This window comes from Chionomys nivalis, chromosome 2, assembly GCF_950005125.1.
Source record: "Chionomys nivalis chromosome 2, mChiNiv1.1, whole genome shotgun sequence".
In the NCBI taxonomy this organism is placed as follows: domain Eukaryota; kingdom Metazoa; phylum Chordata; class Mammalia; order Rodentia; family Cricetidae; genus Chionomys; species Chionomys nivalis.
Window position 1 is genome coordinate 109,564,223 of NC_080087.1, and position 19,494 is coordinate 109,583,716.

General features: G+C 44.1%; 1 protein-coding gene across 5 annotated transcripts in view; it reads right to left on the bottom strand.

The window, feature by feature from the left end:
- Positions 1-17,680, bottom strand: part of Eif4e2 (eukaryotic translation initiation factor 4E family member 2) — a 28,018-nt gene extending 10,338 nt beyond the window's left edge. For 2 of the 5 annotated variants that reach the window (XM_057758483.1, XM_057758478.1), the window contains exons 1-6: positions 17,616-17,680; positions 11,696-11,810; positions 10,331-10,465; positions 6,011-6,115; positions 4,354-4,506; positions 4,121-4,257 (exon numbers count right to left, since the gene is read on the bottom strand). In XM_057758483.1, coding sequence (XP_057614466.1) covers positions 4,121-4,257; positions 4,354-4,506; positions 6,011-6,115; positions 10,331-10,465; positions 11,696-11,810; positions 17,616-17,635 — 665 coding nt within the window. In that variant the 5' untranslated portion in view covers positions 17,636-17,680. Of the gene's footprint in view, positions 1-2,281; positions 2,564-4,120; positions 4,258-4,353; positions 4,507-6,010; positions 6,116-10,330; positions 10,466-11,695; positions 11,811-14,461; positions 14,540-17,135 lie in introns of those variants that run through there. The other 3 variants (XM_057758474.1, XM_057758472.1, XM_057758476.1) reach the window with 3 other exon arrangements.
- Between the last annotated feature and the right edge of the window lie 1,814 nt (positions 17,681-19,494).

Consider the following 19,494-nt stretch of genomic DNA (forward strand, 5'->3'; position numbering starts at 1 on the left):
GAATTCTAAGCAGATCCAGTGACAGCAACTGATCCCATCTCACTTAGCAGAAAGCAAATTCTCAGAGGGACCTCATTTATGTGTAAGTCCATGCTTCCCTACCCCTGCCCAAAGCCTACAGGAACCAGTGCCTTGTTCTCAGCCAGCTAGAAAGGGGTTCAGCCACCTGCTAAACTGGGCACAGCGTACAATGCAAGGTTAGGCAGCCATTAATCTAAAGTGGCCCACTACCACCAAGTTATGACTGAACTAGGACAGAGTGCGCTGGCCCTCATATGCATATTAAAGCCCAATGCTGAAATACAATGACAGCCAACCAGGTAAAGGAAGTCTCCACATTTGGCCCGTCTCTCTCCTTCTCCCTTATTCTGCAGAGAAATCCCATCAGTCTTCTCCAGCACTGTGCTCCATTATGGGAAGAAGGCCCTTTTGCTATTCCAGACCAGATGCACAAGAAATCAGTGAGGCAACTCCAAAGAGCAATTTTCTCACAAGACAATGCTGTGTTTACTACCTTTGGGATAGCAGTACCCTGGTGGCCCCAGAATTCTGGCTGTTATGAATTTTCTCCTCAAATAGAGGATGGAGTGAGCCATTTGATGTGAGGACCCAAACCTATGAAAACACAAATCTGCTTCATGATGAGGAGCCATGAACTAGGCATGAACTGGGCACGGTGGCACACACCTCTAATCCCAGTACTCTGATGTGAGTTAGGGGCCAGTGTGGACAACATGGCAAGTTCCAGAGCTGTGACCTGGCACGAACACAAGTGAGTAAGCTCTGTCTTTCTTAGGGATAGTGAGCAGCACAAGGATCAAGCAAAGGAGCTTGTCTGTGGGGCAATGCTACAGAAAACCACAGCAGGCAGGGTGATCAGGGAAGGCTGGAAAGACACACAGGTGACAGACACTAGAAACTGGCTGAAACACAGAACAGAAAGCTGGGGAAATGCTTGAGTGAGGAAGCTGAGCAACTCCTAAACACATGCCCTTCACTCTTAGCTACCCTCATCTCCAGAGGACGTGGGAGACAGCCATTACTGCTGGCATTCTCGAGTTTCAGTGGATGCTGGGAGCCACAAGGAACAGACCAAGGCAGCCGTGCTGACACCTCACCAGTGGCCGGCACCTGAAGGGGTCTCACCTCAGTCTGCTGCTGACAGGCACCAACTCTGGAAAGTGGCATCAAGTTTATTTGCTGGCACAGCTATAATGCACACGTACCCCATGGTGAAAGATAAGGTCGAAGGCCCAAGAAAGCCAGTGTTTGACATGTGCTCAACAGATGACAGGCTTTCTGCATCCCAGCAAATCTCCTGTTTCTAGATACGTCAATTTGGATGTGATGAAGCAGCACTGGCACGAACATTCCCAGAACAGAGTCTAAGGTCTCACTGTGTGTTCTGTGGACTCCTGGGTCACACAAAGACCAGGATTAAGTCAACCAGCTGGTATTAAGGAGTGTGCTGCTGTCAGACTGGACAAGGCACTCTGGAAAACTCAACCTTGTAGTTACTTCCCACTCAAGCAACAAAAATGCTTTTTAATTTTTAGTTTTGGGGGTAGCTAACAAAGCTTGCTGAAACTCTGCATGCAGAGTAAGGCCTGAAAGCCAAGCTGCACACACACATAGGCAAAGCCACAGTACTCACAAGGCAAGTGTACATTCAGATTACCTCAGGGGCAAATTTCCCCAAGATGAAGGCACCTCTTACACTAGAGCTGGCACAGTAACTCTGGGCTAGGAGGAGGAAGGAAGGGCTCTCACCAAGCAAGACTACCAAAGAGAAAGACAATCTACTCTGCAAGGAAAGGGAGGAGGCTGCCAAGCGGTTTTGGCACCAGAGAGAATACCCCATTAGCACAAAGCAAAAAAAGTATGTATGCACAGCCACAGACAGACAGAAGCAGGGCTTTAGCTCCAAGCAAGAGATTTCTATGAACTAAAAGCAAATGGAAGTTAGCAAAGAAAAGCCAAGAATACCCCTTCTCCAACCTTAAGAGACTTTCAAGCTGGACCTGAACTCAGCGGCTACTCTGGGCCAGCCATTGGTCTAACTGGATGCAAACTAATACACTTGAGCACCAGGCAGTCGGGGCTTACTTTGTTAGATGTCACCTCCTTATGACACATCGCAAGAGTCCAAGAATAAGGTACCATATGACTACACAATAGGCTTGTGGATTCCCTGAATGGCCCTGCATGGAGAAGTCTGTGTGCCATCCCTTGGTAATGGTGACAGTCAATCCAAAGGCCACATCTTGATGCACCATAAAGAGCAAGAGCATGAGACAAGCTGGTTTAGCACCATTTATTTGTGATCTCAGCTGTTGTTGGAGCTGCTGCTGTCAGCTTGTTTTCAAAGCATAACATGCTCTTCCGTTCCTCTTGTCCAGGACAGAAGGGTCTTCCAGGTGGCACGCCAACAGAACAAGAGACTCCGATGATGCCAGCTTCAATGATGGTGCCATCCAGAGAGGGAGAGTGTCATGGCACATTCAATCGCGGCTTCCAGAGGTTTTGAAAAAGGAGCCTTTGGGGGCCCAGCCTGCCTGGCATTCTAGTGGAAGTGCAAAAGGTAGCTCATTGGGAGAGGAAAGAGAGTGGGGAGCAAGGGAAAGTGACGTCTGGGTCTTGAGGAGGGTGTTACAGCTTCAGGGCAGGAGTCCCAGAGGCTCTAAGTCCTGGAAGGACTTGTTCATGGGATTTTACAAGTCAAGATGAACTGCCTCCAGGTATCAGAAAGGGAGAACAGTGGGGAGTGAATGGAACGACCTTTTCCCTTTCCTAACCAGGTTAAATGGGAACCTAGCAAACAAGAATCCTAGGGAAAGATGCAGACCTTTAGAGCTTGGACTAAACCTGGCAGGAGGGTAGACACTAGTCTATCCTGCAGCAGAGAGTAAGACAGACCTACTCTAAGAAAAATAGCAGTGATACAGGATTGCTGAGACAAGCAACCAGGTCCATAGATGGGAAATGAGTGCTGGTCGCTCCAGTGAGTCAGAGCTAGCCATCAGATATCAGACCAATTCCCATGGCAGTACTCCCAGTTAAAAACTGGCACCTAGCTGGTAGAAGCAAACTCCACCCACAACATCATATGTGAATGCATGGGAAAGAGTCTCACATAGTATCCCTGCTGAACACAACTACTGGCTCACTATTAGTTTTGAACAGGAATGGCATGATTATGACATTGTACTAATGATGACAGCAATAATACTTGGCCCTGTAAGAGCTTTCTTGCTCTAAGGACCCTTAGTTATAAAGATTAAGCCAGCCTTACCACGCCTTACTATTTATTCCTGTACTCTTATCTTATAGCTGGAGAAACTGAAACAGAGAGGTAGAGACTTGCCAAAGGCACATACTGACTCAGGGCCACAGGAGACAATAAACATAAAGAGACCTGACTCCTGGCTGGCTTTCCATCCTCCTTTGAGACTATCTGTCAGCCACTCCCCTAACCTATTCATAATGACCTGAGTTTATCTCTGTCACTAACCCTGAAGGAGCAAGCCCTTACCAGTTATTCCCAAAGTGGACAACACTTATTGTCTTCTTTGTCCTATGACTCTCTACCTTCCTTCCTTCCGTTCTCCTCGCTCACAATCAACCCTACTTCCTCTAGACTTGAGTTCTAAACATAGAAAGTAGAGTCACCATCCCTGATAAGAAGTCAATCTCCCAAGACAAAGAAAACAGACTAAAGCTAACAGGTTAAACAGACATGCAAAGGTGGGGTCAGGGTGGGCAGGGAAGAGGAGTTTATTATTCAATCAAATTGTCTTTAAAAACAGCCATTAAAAAAAAAAAAAACCCAAAAAACCAAACCTCTGAAAGAGCTTTGTCTTTCATTTTAAAATAGTGGTTAGCATAGGAAAGATAAGACAGCCTGTAAAAATGAAGCCAGCCCAGGCAGGAAAACTGGGGTTCTGCTTCACAATCCCTTACAGTAGGTCCTTGGAGCCTCACTAACAAGAACTTCAGCAAGTGGCCAAAGCCCTACTCCACAAGTCAGTGTCATGTATGACCACATGTGTCTGGGCCCAACTATGGAGCTACTTCTGCTAAGCTCAGGGACCTATTCCCCCCCAAACCCCCCAACACGTACTTGATGCTGTCGGTGTGAGTTTTGTATTCCATAATGGTGTTGGGAGGTAGGTTAAGCACGCGCCGAAGAGTATCCCGGATTCGGGCTGTGGTTGCTTGGTCGCTGGCGGTCTTATTCCATATAGAAATAATGTCCTCCTAAGGGAGGAACAGAATGAATTATCAAACCACCAGAAGCAGCAATGAGAATAGCATTGGCAACACAAGAAAGAACACAGGCCTGGGCTGACTTACCTGAAAGCGGACAGAGACCACAGCCCCGCAGATCTCCTCCCCAACCATGAATTGCTCCCCCAACATGGCCAGGATTAGATTTTCCCAGCAGCGAGATGCTAAGCCCTTCCGAAGTCGAATAATCCACTTGCCACCATTTTTATTTGCATCATCCTATAGAATGAGAAAAAGCATCGAGGTGAATACTGGTCCACAGTGTCATCTTTGAATACCAAAGGAACATCTCTGAAGACCAAGGCAGTCTGGTCACATTCTAATTCAACATTACTTCAATATCATTAAGAGACGAAATAGGAGGGAAAAAAGGCATCCTTGATCTAAATCATTTGAGAACAACAAACTAACTAACTAAATATATCTTTTTTTTTTTTTTTTTAAATTTGAGACAGGGTTTCTCCGTAGCTTTTGGTTCCTATCTTTTAAAAAGAATTCACTTTTGCCAGAACAATTATTTTAGGAACCCAAGTGAAATAATGTCCCATTTTAAACACAGACCATAACCACCATTTGCTAAAAGCTGACTGTCACTAAGTATCAAGTACACAGACAAAAGTTCAGATCTTAACTCAGACACAATCTAGTAGAGGAGACAGACAACAAATTAATCACAGTTACACAGTCTAATGAGTCTTACTGTAATATGCACATATGACAGTGAGAGCATATGGCTAGAACCCTCAGAGGAAGCACATACGCTGGTCGTGAGGGAACACTTAACACGTAAAGCAGGAGAAGGATGCTGAGGCACTGGGAGGAATATGTCTCAGAGTCAGGGGCATGTGAACAAGGGCTGACTGCAGGGAAGGAAAGATTTTGATATCTTCTAGAACATTTCTCCTCCCTAGAAAATGCTCTGGCACTAGAACATGTGTTGCACAAGAGTGCAGTTAAGTAACAGCTCTGCAAAGAGATCAGAGCTCACCTCTGGGTCTGCTGTTACCAGCTTTTTCTTACCTCTTTAATCTTCTACCTACTAAGCACGTACACATAGACACAAGTTCTATGGGAACAAGAACATTTTTAAAAGCTTTTTACCCCTGTAACAACACCATTTAAGTGACAGAGCCTATGATGGTCTCAAGAATGGTCCCCAGAGGCTCATATATTTGAATTCAGAGTCAATAGGGAGTGGCACTTTTTGAAAGAATTAGAAGGATTAAGAAGTGTGGTTTTGTTAAAGTAAGTGTGTTTCAGGGGTTGGGGGGTGGATGTTGGAGTTTCAAAAGCCCATGCCAAACCCAGTGTCTCAGTCTCTCTCTCTCTCCTCCTCCCTCCCTATGGATCAGGATATTCAGCTACCGTTCCCCAGTGACTGCATGCCATCATGGTCTCTGCCACTATAATGCACTAAACCTCTGAAGCTGTAAGCAAGCCCCAACGAAATGCTTTGTCTTATAACAGTTGCTTTGGTTATGATGTCTCTTACAGCAATACAATAGTAACTAAACTAGCACCATCTTTAAAGTCATCCTGCAGCCACAACCCAAGAATACATGCAATTGCATTAATGCCTTTTCCTAGAGGTACAGACTTCCAAAATTTATCAAATAATGTTACAGCTTCAAGAGAAAACTTCAAAATGGTTTTCATTTTGGTAGGACTTCAATTAAAAGAAGAAAAGAAAAAAGAAAACAAATCTGCTCTCAAAAGTCCTCACCTCCCACATAGGTTTAATTCCTTCTTTGAAGAGATGAAAGTCACTGTGGCCTGTCAGGTCCCCAGGACGTACCATGTGGCTGTAAAACTTCCAGAACTGCTCCACCTGCAGAAAGAAGAGCCAAGAGTACAAGAACTTTTTCTCTTCTTTGCATGGACACAAAGCTGTGTTACTGAAGAGGAGAAACATGGGAGACACTGCCCCAGCTATCTCCTCTGGGGGACACACTTCATTTGGAGCAGGGCAGAACAAAGTCTATCATATACTGTATTTGGTTTGAGACATGGTTTCTTATTTAAGAAACTATGTCTGGCTAATACAGTTTAATCAAAGGAAAAAACAAAAGCAAAAGAAAACAAAAATACAACATACAGCACTTTGAAGATAAACTCTGGGGATGGAGAGCTGGCTCAGGGTCAAGTTCACTTGTTGACCTTCCAGAGCACCCAGATTCAATTCCTAGTACTCACAGGGCAGCTCTCAACCACCTGTGATTCATAGTCCCAGGGGATCCAATACCCTCTTCAGACTTCTTTGGGTATTGCACACATGTATTGCATAGATATACATTCAGCCAAACACTAAACTAATACAGATAAAATAAACCTAAAATCTAAAAACAACAATAAAAAACCTTGGTGAAAAATGCTGGTCTCAGCTAGCAGCAAGTCACACCGACATAACTCCTGCCACCATGCAGTAACAAAACCAGCTTTTTGCACAACTGAAACCCTTCTGTCTAAGGCATGTCAAGTACCACAGGGCTGCACTTGCCCACACTCACAGAGCGAAATCTTACTTTTATCTTTTTCTTTAAACAGGGTCTTTCACTGCAGCCTAGACTGGCCTAGGGCTAGGGTTTCTATTCCTCCTCTCAGCTTGAAAGATTTTTTTTCTCCTTGATTTACCTTAAACTTCTGAAGAAAACTAGATTTCTATTTTTCTTTCAAATGTATTTATGCACTTGTAATTCACCAGTATTCAGGAGCTAGGGGCTTGGGATCATCCAGATGAAACTATATAGTGAGACACTGCCTCAAAAAGAAACAAACAAAAGGGCTGGTGCTCAGTGGTTCATTTCACGGCATCCACACTAGGTGGCTTACAACTGCCTATAAATACAACACCAGGGATCTGATGCTCTCTTCTGTAGACATTCAGCAGGCATACACACACACACACACAATTTACAAACAGTAACAACAACAAAAAACCCAAATCACTTATACTCATCATTCTGGTCCCCTGTGATCTACAGAGGTCACCTGTAGGCACTAGCAGTAAGGAGGCACTTTAGGAAGTGGAGACATGGACAGTTACTACTAGTAACTATCAGGACCACACTCAAGAAACTGTGTAGCAGGAAACAGGTACTGGCAAAAATTCAGACCCCTGTTAAATCTAGATAGCAAGAGAAACTGACTTATCACATGAAATAGTTGTTTTCTCCAGCTGCCTTCCAGAATAGAACATGTGAAATGTCTTCTACATTTCAAAGTCAGAAACTAATGCCATCTACAGGATTTTAAAGCAATACTTCATCTCTGCAACTGCTAGGTCTATCTGTAATACAGTAATCTGGAATATTAAGTGGTCATACACATATAGTGAGCACTAATCTAAGCTTTTACCCACCCTAACAATTGAAAAAACTAAGTAAGCTCATGAGAACCAAGGCTTACTGTGAACTAGGAATGGAAGGATGTGGTGGGGACAAAATATATTAATTTCTTAGGCAAGAATCATTTGATGGTTAGGTCTCCAGATCTTACAGACAAAATACACAAACTTGTATCCAAGCCAAAAGAGAGATAAAATAAAAAAGCTTAAGAAATAGCATTAAGGGGCTAGAGAGACATCTCAGTGGTTAAAAGCATACACTGCTCTTCCTAAGGAGCTGATCCGATTCCCAGCACTCACATCAAGTGGCTTATAAGTGCTTATAACACCAGATCCAAGGGGACCGATCTGACACCTCTGAACTCTGTGGGCACCTGTATTCATGTGCACACACTCCCATAAATAAAATAATAAAAAGAAATAGCATTAAACTTTGAAAGATGTCTTTTTTTTTTTTTAAAAAAAAAAGATTTTTATTTATTTATTGGTTTTTTGAGACAGGGTCTCTCTGTATAACAGCTCTGGCTGTCCTGGAATTCGCTTTGTACATCAGGCTGGTCTTGAATTCATAGAGATCCGCCTGCCTCTGCCTCCTGAGTGCTGGGATTAAAGGCGTGTGCCGCCACCACCACCTGGCTAAGATTTTTATTTTTAATTATGTGCGTGTGTGTGTCTGTATGTGTCTGTGTACATGCCCTCAAGCTGGGAGCTGGCATTACAGGAAATAGTGAGCTATCTGACATGCGTGCTGGGAATATGGCTTACAGCTGCCATTCCTCAGGAAGCTGAGCAAAAGAATCACAAGTTCCAAACCAGACTAAGGTCTAGCAAGACCCTGTCTCAAAACAAACAAAACCACAACTTGTGCTGGTGCCTGGCTCTGTGATAGGTGGATTACCACCTTCTCAAATGTCTGGTAAGAAAAGGGGCTGCAACCACTCCTCGAGGTCTTCTCTGAGTCACTGAGCAGTATTTTTGGCTTGAAGTGGAACTTTTGAAAAGCCATCTTTTTGGGCTGGAGAGATGACTCAGTGATTACGAGTATTTGCTGTGCTTCCAAATGACTAGTGTGACCCCCAGCACCCACAATAGGAGGCTCAGAACCACCTGTAACTCCAGTTCTACTGAATCCAATGCCCTCTGAGGATGCTTACAAGTATGTATGCATATATACACATACACGTAAACAACAGTAAAAAAAAATAACCTTTAGGCCAGATGTGGTGGCAGAAGCAATAAGATCTTGGTGAGAAAAAAAAAAAAAAAAAAGATCTTGGTGAGTTCAAGGCCAGGCTGGTCTACATAGTAACTTCTAGGTCAGCATAGTTAGACTCTGTCTCAGAAAGGAAGGGAAGTGGGGAGGGAAGGAGAGGAAATGGGGGAAAACTAAAAAAATCCCCAAACCAACCAATCAAACAACACCGGAGCTACTGCTTTGGATTTGAAAAAGGATTCGTTATTATTACTTCTCTGGGAGGGATTATTACCATAGGCCATTTCTTTCTTTTAGGTTTTTCATTGGGACAGGGTTTCTTTGTGTAGCCCTGGCTGTCCTGGAGATCGCTTTGTACGCGTGGTTGGCCTCCAATTCAGGGATTCAATTGCCTCTGCCTCATGAGTGCTGGGATTAAAGATATGTGCCACCATGCCTGGCTACAAACCATTTCCTAAGGCCGTGGATTATGACAGCAGACTTGTCCAGTGAATACTGAGGATATTGATGGCAAAACTCTTACTACCACAAGGAAAGAAAATAAAAACAAAATCTGCTTGTTTCCTTGGGGTAAACTGACATTTCTCTTTTTACATTTTTTTCTATATAGGAGAGAAAAATGCAAGACATAATTACAGTTATTCCAAACTAATTTAACAGAACCCTGAATGAAAACATCTTTCCCAGTTCTTTCTCTGATCCTCCTGTTTAATCAATTGTTCTAACATAGCAGCTGTCACAGTACATGGAAACTAGTCTAACATTCCCACATAACAGATAATCAAAACTTCTCTGATGGCTTCTGTGTTAGAAATAAATGGATAAACTGTATGTGGCAGTTCACATCTGTAATCCTAGAACTGGAGACAGGGCTGTGGCAAGCTCCAGGTCAGCTGGGTTACACAGCAAGACCCACGCTCAGAAAACCGATTCTACACACAGACTGAACATGGGGGTGCAGGAGAATCTCTGTTGAACAAGACACACTGGTATTAGTTGTATGTAGTTAAGGTCTCTGAACTTACAAATGTAGTAAAAAACCAGGAGCAAAGGTGAGGGTGGGCTGGGGTGAGAAGGACCCGAGCACTCTGTAGTGATGGCATCCACAAATTTATCAGAATTTAATTTCATGAGGACAGATACCATATACAATAAAGCTGTGTCTCTCCTATAACAACTCTGTATATAAGGACTCAATAAATACCTGCTCAAATAAGAAACTTCAAAATAAAACACCCCCCTTTCTTTTTTATTATTTTGTATTATGCCTTTCTGATCAAAGCAACCATTCCCATATTTAGATTATCTAAATGTTACCTGTGGATACTAAAGATAAACCTAAGAATTGAAAAAACAGGATCTTAGGAGTGCAAGCCAGTCTAGTAAGGAAACCAGAATGTTTAACAGGTTACTAAGATAGTAGACAGTGACAGAAACGCAGGGACAAGTGCCATGCCAACGGATAGTCCACCAGACTAAGTACTCACCGAGGCAAAGGTACCAATCTGCTTGATGTTCTGCTCATAGCTCTGTGAGCTGGTAGGACGGCCGGGGGTTCTCCTAGAGTACCAGAAGGTATAGTTGTACTGCAGGGGATGTTCTGCTGGTCCAGGGACAACAGCCTGGGAAGTCCAGAAGGTAAGTTAATTCATGGCATTTGTCACAAGGATATGAGTCCAAACATTTACTGTATTGCCCTTTTTATAAGATTTAGTTTTTTTGTTTTTTGTTTTGTGTGTGTGTACACATGCACATGCATGCATGTGGATTGCTTGCGGAGGTCAGGAAAGGGCTTGTAATTATTTGGCATGGGTGCTGAGAATCAAACACTGGTCTTCTGTAAGAATGGCAAGTGCTCCTAACTACTAAATCATCTCTTCAGTACCTTGTTTTTAAAATTACGATTATTTTTCTTATCATGCATACGTGTGAAAGACTAAATGTGGGGGTATGCATGCCATGGTGTGTCTGGAGGTCAGAGAACAATTTTCAGAGTTGGTTCTTTCCTTCTCTCTGTGGGATCCAAGGACTGAACTCAGATCACCAGGCTTGAAGCTGATGAGCCATTTCTCTGATCCTTAATAAACATGTTACAGTGTTACATTGACTAGACATGGTGTTACAGATCTTTAATTCCAGCACTGGGAGGCAGAGGCAGAGGCAGACAGATCTGTGAGTTTGAGGCCACTTAGGTCTTTTACTCCCTAAGTTCTCTCTATCCCAAGTCACTTTTTAATGTGTACTACTGCTGACTAAAGAGTCTAAAATAGCAATGTGTAGGACTGAATTACTGAGCAGCATTTAAAGAAGCACCAGTTGAGAACCTTGACTCCCCCATCTCACATGAGAATACTGTAAAGCAACTCCAAGACCCACAATAGAGAAAGTTCTAAGTTCTAAAATTAACTCTATAGTCATTTCACTATTTAAATTTTTTAAAACTTGTAATTATAACTGCATACTAAGGATTCACTGTGATATTTCCATATATGCATCCACCAGGCTCTGGTCACACCTAGTGACCCATGCACTCTTTGTACCCTCTTCCGTCCTCTCTATACCTTTCCCCTTGTGTTCAGTGCTAAGAATTGAACCCCAAGTCTCACGATCCTTTCGTGTCTCTGTAAGTATACTTGTGGTCACAAGAGTGTGCACATGTGTGTGCACATGCACAAGAGCACATGGAGGAGGGAGTCTCTCCAGCCCCCTCAACCTTTTATTTTTAGAACAAATCAAAGGTCCCAAGAGTACCTGCCATCAAGTTCCTCTACCATCTTTAGATACAGACTCCAGGAGACAACCAAGGCTTACAGCTAAAGGTAACTACACCTGAATTACAGCCCAAAACATACCTTCCTCTTGCCGCTGCTCTGGTTCTTATCTCGTTCTGTTTTTTCCTTCTCACCATCTTTCTGTGTGCTGTTTTCTTCATTCTGATCGTGGTCTCCACTGTCATCATCTTTTAAGCTAAGTGGGAAAGCAAATTAATGTCATTCCATGACTAAATTATTCTTGTTACCTAACAAAACTATAAGGCCACAGAACTACCATGTAACTAGCCCAAAGTCACTCAAATCACAGCCTCATGAGATGTATCTGTGAAAAGGACAAAAGGGGAGAACTAAGCAATAACTACCATTAAATTAGCTAACCTGTGATCCCCAACCATCAGTCTTTCCGTTTCCCATGAGCAGCATAACAAAGCAGTTAAAAGGGTGGTTTTTGTTGTCAAAAATAAGTCAGTAATGAGAATTTATGGGCAAACAATTCCTTTGACATCTGAAAGTTAAAAACTTGCCCATCTACATATATTGCTCATCCTCTCCTTCCCACCTCTCTCCTAAGTCTTAGGTCTATTTTCTTCTCCAGTCATTTAATTATCAATTTCTATTTTTCTTTTTTTTTTTATTTAATCCTTGGCTTTTGAGATTATCAATTTCTAAATGGGACTAACACAAGTCTTTCCTCTGTTTTTTAAATGTGACTCTGTTATTTAACCTGTATTCGTAAGACTCTCAATTGTCAGCTTCTATTACCTATCCTCTAGAATAAAGTACAACACCAAAAGTTTTTCAGAAGACTTTAGAAGCTGAGTCATGTCCAGTGCCATAGTCCTCTCCTCCCCAGCAAGCTTTCTCTATGACAAACACCTCGCCTCCAACCCAAGGAGCCATTCCTCCCTGACTGTTTCTTTCTCAAGTCAGAGGGTTTCTAAAGATCTATTTACTTGTGTGTTTGAATGTTCTGTCTTCATGCACACCAGAAGAGGGCATCAGATCCCATTAGAGATGGTTGTGAGCCACCATATGGTTGCTGGGAAGTAAGCTCAGGACCTCTGGAAGAGCAGCTAGTGCTCCTAACCACTGAGTCATCTCTCTAGCCTGAGTAAAAGGGTTTCTTCATAGTATCATACACCATCTCAGTATCACTGGCACTCAAAACAAGATGACACTGAATAAAGGTTAAATTTAAAAAAGGAGGAATGGAAGTGTTCTTGTCTCATAAGCTGAGTTAAATGTGAAAACACCTAAGACCCACCAGATGCAGAAAAAATCAAACAGGTTAGGGCAAAAGTAGGAGCACCATTTGCTTAATTTGGTATGATAGCTCAATAGATAAGGACACCTGCAGATCTGAGTTCAATCCCTGTAACCTACATCCTGGAATGAGAACCTACTCCTGCTAAGTTGTCCTCTGACTTTTATACATATACTTAAAAAAAAAAAAAAAAAAAAAAAGGAGAAAAAAATAGAACTCATAGCTGGGCGAAGGTGGCACATGCCCTTAATCTCAGCACTTGGGAGGCAGATGCAGGTAGATCTTTGTGTTCAAGGCCAGCCTGGACTACAGAGTAAGTTCCAGGACAGCTGCAGAGGAACCCTGTCTCAAAAACAAAAACAAAAACCACACAACACACAAAAACAAAACACAAAGAGAATAGCATTCACTCTAAAATTAGACCCTTCACTTATCTGTTTTCTCCTGGATCACTTTTGGACTCTATGACAGTATATACACATAAACAGAATCGGGTATTTTCAAGACAGTTACCAGAAGCTCCTTTTATAGCTCAGATATCATCCTACACAGAGACATAAACATAGTGTACAGCACTGTACATTTGGAAAGTGGTAGGGTTTTTGTCTATAAAATCTTTAATAATCGACACATAAAATACACCTATAAATAGTAGGATGGATGAGCTAGCTATGTTGGGGTGCCTGCTCTGCCCATGTGGCAGCCATATTGTAGGGGATACTCAGGTAGCCACTCCCTGTGATGCAGACTCCCTATTCCCACCCTGGTCAAGACCCAACTAGGTAAGGCATAGGAGCAAAAGGCAGTTCAGTCTGCCTAATAACCTATTCCTCTCTACACTGATTTTATTAAGGAGAGCAAGACCAAGGATTTAGACACTGAGGCAGCTATAGGGTCCATAAAAGAAGCAAGACTTACAGCAAAAGAAGGGGTAGTCAGTTCAGAGAGAGGGAATGGAGAAGGGAACTGATGAGCACGGCCATCAGAAGCACCATCAGTGCTCATGAACTTCCTTTCTTGAGTAAACTTGTATTGTTTAGCTCCCTTTTCAAAATGAGCCTGACATGGACAAAGGTCCGTGGATTAAAAATTACCAACATTAACCAAGTATCTCACTAGCTACCAGAACTGTGGAGATAAGGCATACAAAGCCTTAACCTGGTGCAAAGGCCCATTCTGTTTCCATGTCCCAAAGCATCTTCTGCCTGTTACCAATGAACCCCTTCCACTCCTGCTGTGTCCCCCTAAGTGCAGTTCCCTAATCTCTGCCCACCCTACCATGTTTAGCATGTAGTCATGCCTCCACTGCTGGTTTACTGCCTTTCAGGACAACATTCTTGGAATGTTCCCTACTCTCTCCCAATATAGACTAAATCAAACTCCCCAGTTTTGCTCTTAATACAAACAAATATATTTGTCTCAGCTGTACTGTCAAGGCCAATGTTTTTGTCTTCTGATCAAGAACAACTCTTCTGTGGCACACCCTAGAGATGCGTGCACTTTTGTTTTCTTTCCTGCTGCTAATCTCTACTATAGCCTGAGGCTCCTTCATTAGGTTTTGGTTCAAGAAAGACAGTCACCTAGGATCTCCCATTTTTGCCAGCTCCAAGAAAAATGTTATGTTCTTTTCCTTTTTAGTGGTTTTCCTTCAGTCACTACTAGGAAACAGAAAACAAAAACAAGTCAGAGGAAAAAAAAAACAATGCTATTATCATTCTGATACCATCTTAGACTCCTTTCTAAGCCAGCAAATAGGAACCTTAATGGACTGACTTCATTTTGCATCCTCATGCTCTGGCCTTTGTTTTAGTTTTGCTGAGGCTGGTAGTAGACCCCAGCACTTCCTTCATGGGAGGCAAGGGTTTCATTTCACCAATGAATGACAGAAACAGTCCCAGTACTTTTCTTTTTTGGTTTTATGAGATAGGATCTCTGTGTAGTCATGGCTGTACACCAGGCTATCCTAGAGCTCAAAGAGATACACCTGCCTCTGCCCCTGAGTGCTGGGATCAAGGGTGTGGTGCTATACCACACCTGGCCTGCTTTTACTTCTTGAAGAAGTTGTTAACTAAATAACCCACTCTCTGTGCCTACACCTAAGGCAAAAGTTTTACAACTGACTTTTCAGAAGCTGCTATTCCAGGCTTGAAGCTGGATTTGAGCCAAGGAACAGTCACACTGAAACAGCAGCACTCCACAGACTGCCCAATTTATATCCAAACTAAGTGACAAGCTTCTGTTCAGGTATTTCCCAACACCTTCTGAACTAGGCTTAATTCTGTGCAGGTAAGAACTTGATCTAATTCTCCACTATACCTCCAGCATCAGACACAAACAAAACAAATATGTTGAATTAATAGATTTCCAAAATCAAAATGATATCAAATTGGGTGGTTTAGAAACACTTAATAGGCCAAAAGCTAACAATAGAAAGGGATTGTAAAAAATGGACCAAATCAAGCCTGGCATCTAAAAATGCAGGATCTGAAAACCAAGTTTATCATAGTTGGTACTATAATTCTTGAGAGAGCACCTTAGGGTTTTACACATTAATAACAAGAAAGGCAACTAGCCTTTAATCCCAGCACTCGGGAAGCAGAGGCAGGCGGATTTCTGTTGAGTTTGAGGCCAGCCTGGGAAATTTCAGGAAATGTAATGAAGCATGCAGACTCCAGATATGGAACAATAGTCTACAAACTGCAGGGTTTCACGTGAGAACCCGAAATGACAAAACCAAAACTAGGGGCAAGGGTATATGATCGCTAATTGCTAATTTCAAATGAAACCAAGCTTTTATTTATTTATTTATTTATTTATTTATTTATTTATTTATTTATTTATTTATGTAAGTTAGAAGGCAGGTGTTAAAAAGACCCACTCCTTAAAATAGCTAATAGTTACAAGTATTTAAAGCCACCCAAGAAGTGTTGATCAAGGCACCGTGAACAAAGCTGAGCTGGGCCTTTAGGCTATCTTGCACTAGTTACTTAGCCTTGAGGAGCCTAAGAGCTCTTCTGCAGAGTTATCATAAAGAAGGCAGTGGGAAATAGAGGACAACATGATACATATAATAGGAAAGCAGAAGGGGGAAACCAACTAGATGGGGATCAGTTAGAGGACAGAGACCATGGGGAGTACAGTAGGGGATAGGAAAGAATGAGAACAAAGTACTAATACATAAGTATGAAGGAGTCATAACAGAACCTGTTACTTTATGCTAAACTAAAAAAGCTTTAAAAAAAAAAAGGTTAGAATGAGAATGGCCCCATTGGCTCACATATTTGAATGCTTTGTCACCACGGAGGGGAACTGTCTGAAAGGATTACAAGGATTAGGAGGCATGGCCTTGTTGAAGGAGTCCTAAGGTGTCTCAAGACAGTGGCCATTGTAACCACCCTTATCTGAGACAAATGGCCCCCAAACTATTTTCTTGGGATGCAATCTGATTTGCTCAAATAAGAAAAGGAAGGATGGAAAGGCTGCAGATCAGAAGCTAGAAACTGTAGGACTTAGGACGGGAGGCCAAGAGGGTTGCTCCCCTGCTGGGCTCAGCAAAGCAGCAGGCTGGAGAAGACAACTGCTTTTCTCAGAAAGCGAGAGTTCCCTCAGCCACCATGAAAAGCTGCGAAGAGCTGCCTTGCCGGCTGGCATCCCAATACTTCCTGCACACCAGAAACACTGCAGCTTCTCCACCTAAGGTGGTTCCACTTTACCCTCACACCTCGTTATCAGCATTTTACACAAGGACCTCTAAGCATCGCAGAGTGTGCTCTGCTCTTTTCAGGTGGGTTCTAACCACTAGGGAACTTAGAGTAAGAGTTCAGAGTGGGGAACTTTTGTACTGGCAAAAACATTTGGTGGGCACAAAGCTGAAAAATGTAGGCCTCTGAAAACATTACTTTAAACAAGGAAGGAGCGTTACAAAAAAAGGAGCACTACGGAAAGATACAATTCTTGTGAAATACTAATTTAAGTGCTGTTAAATGAAAGGAAAATTATTTTTAAATGCAAAAAGATATCATCATTAAGAGGGGAATGCTCCTCCCCAAACAGTTTTATATTTCTTCTCTGTACTTCCCAACTGTTCGGAGCTGGAATTAGGGATGAGAGTGGGCAGCCCCCTAAGAGTTGGAAGATAGGAACTAGGGAGGGGGTGGGGCTGGGGCTGGGGCTGGGGAGGAAGCAGAAAGGATCTCAGATGAAAAGCATTCCGTACTCGAGAGGCCACAGTACTCAGTGCGGCTGCCCCATTACCTCATCGCAGCTGCCCAACGCTACGACACGGGCTCTGTTACAGTCCCCGCTTGCAGAAGACAAAACCGAGGTTCAGAAGGGAGAGGTGACCTTCCCAGGACGCGGAGCGAGTGCGGGTGGGAAGCCGCGTTCAGAGAGAAGGCAGCGAGGCTGCGGAAACAACCGAAGCGCCGAGGTCCCGCCCCTCCACGCCGCCGGCAGCCCGCACCCACCAGGGCGGGGCGTCCGAAAAAAAAATCTCCTTCCGGGCGGTGCGGCCTCCCCACCCCGGCCCGCGCCGCGCCGGGGTCCGGCGGCTCAGGGGTCCCGGCGACCTCGGCCGCGCTCTCCCGGCCCCGTCGGGCCCGCGGGCGCAGGGAGGCTCGGGCCACGGCGGCCCGGGAGCAAGCGGCTCGGCTGAGTGCGCGCCCGGCCCCGGCGGGAGCGGTCCCGGGGGACGGTTGGGGGAAGGGGCCCTGGGGGCGGCCACGCGTCACTCACGCGTCGAACTTGTTGTTCATCCTCTCGCCGCCGCTGTCGCCACTGCCTCACGGAGTGACTTCCGCTCTGCCTGGTCCCTTCGTCAAGGGCCCGGCTACTTCCGGTTGACGAGCCGCTTAGCGGAACGTTGGCGCGCAGCCTGGGTATGGGGCCTCTTTCCCTGACGGGTGGCCTAGTCCCGGCGCAAGTCACTGTCCGGGTTGTCTCGGCGGACTCTCTAGCGGTCGCCTTGGTGTGGCGTTGAGTGCTGTCTATGCAGCCGGCCATCAGCTTTAACCTCCCCGTGGATTCCAGGGGAAATGTCAGCATACTAACCCTTAGTAAATGGTGCCTAAATGTTCGTCTCAGAGCTGATCCTTTGCCGTTGGTGTTTGTAGAATACGAGAAAGTACCCCCAAACAAATCCGTTATTCTGGCTCTTGGGAAGTGGAGGCAGGAAGAGTCTGGACAGCATAGCGAGTTCGAGGCCAGCCTGGGATACACGAGAACCACCCTGCCTTGGGTTAAGTGAGGAAAAACTCGCACCAGGGTGACAAAAGACATCTACCAAGAACCGAGATGGTCTCACTTATCAAATTGCTTCCTCAATTACAGTCGTTGCCCCCACACTCCTAACGAGTGAATAAATTAAATTCCCCAGTTGGTGATGGATCTCTAAAGCCACCAACTGTGCCTCTTTCCTGATCCATTGGCTGAACATATTCCATTGTTAGACGTGGGGAAAGGCAGAAATTGATGTTCTCCCTGGACTGTTGCCCCCTGGTCACTCAGCAAGGTCATGTTCTCCGTATTTGGACCTCAAGGGATCATCCTGTTTCCTGACATGTACAAGGGAAACTGAGGAAGCTCTTCTGTGAGGCCCAGCTCAGGGGCTTTGGTCCCAGTCCTACAAGTGCCCTGGATTTTGACAAGAGAGGGAAAGAAAAGTGCATTTGCAGCGCTAGGAATTTTCCTTAGAGTCTGCGATTGGGTCAGAGATGGGAATTCGGACCCTAAAGGAGTGTTCTAGGGAGTTCCTCTTATTCTGGCCCCAACTAGCTCATGAGAACTGTGGGTCAGGTGAGTTTCTTGCCTGTCCATAATGTGAAGAATTTCTAACAATGGAAAAAGATGATAAAACGTAAGCACTCTTGTGATCTGTGGCAGGGGGTATTACATCAAACGGATAGAAAGGTGCTGCTGAAGCTGTGTATTTGAGGCTGTGGTACCCAGAAGACAGACAGGGAGCTGAAATGGGCTTCACTTTTGTGTTCTGAACCTCCAAAGAGCCAAGACTCCGCACTTATCTACACTCCTATCTCCTAGCACTTTTTTTTTTTTTTTTTTTGGTTTTTCGAGACAGGGTTTCTCTGTGGTTTTGGAGCCTGTCCTGGAACTAGCTCTTGTAGACCAGGCTGGTCTTGAACTCACAAAGATCCGCCTGCCTCTGCCTCCCGAGTGCTGGGATTAAAGGCGTGCGCCACCACTGCCCAGCCTCCTAGCACTTTTTGTAAAAAAAAAAAAAAAAAAAAGTTATTTTTCATTTTATGTATATGGGTGTTTTGCCTGCACATGTGTACATCTGTGTACCATGTATGTGTGTTTTGCAAAAACCAGAAGAGGGTGTTGGATCTGGAACTGGAGTTACAGGTGATTGTGAGCCACCATGTGGGTGCTGGAAATTGAACATAGATCTCCTGGAAAAATATCCAGTGTTCTTAACCACTGAGGTATCTCCACCCCCTCTTCTCCTCCTCCTCTTCCTTCTTTTTTTGAGACAGAGTCTCACTCTGTAGCCCTGACTGATCTCAGACTCATAGAGATTGGCTTTCTCCGCCTCCCTAGTGCTTAGGATTAAAGGAGTACCCCACCAAACCCAGTGCTGGTTCTTCTTCTTCTT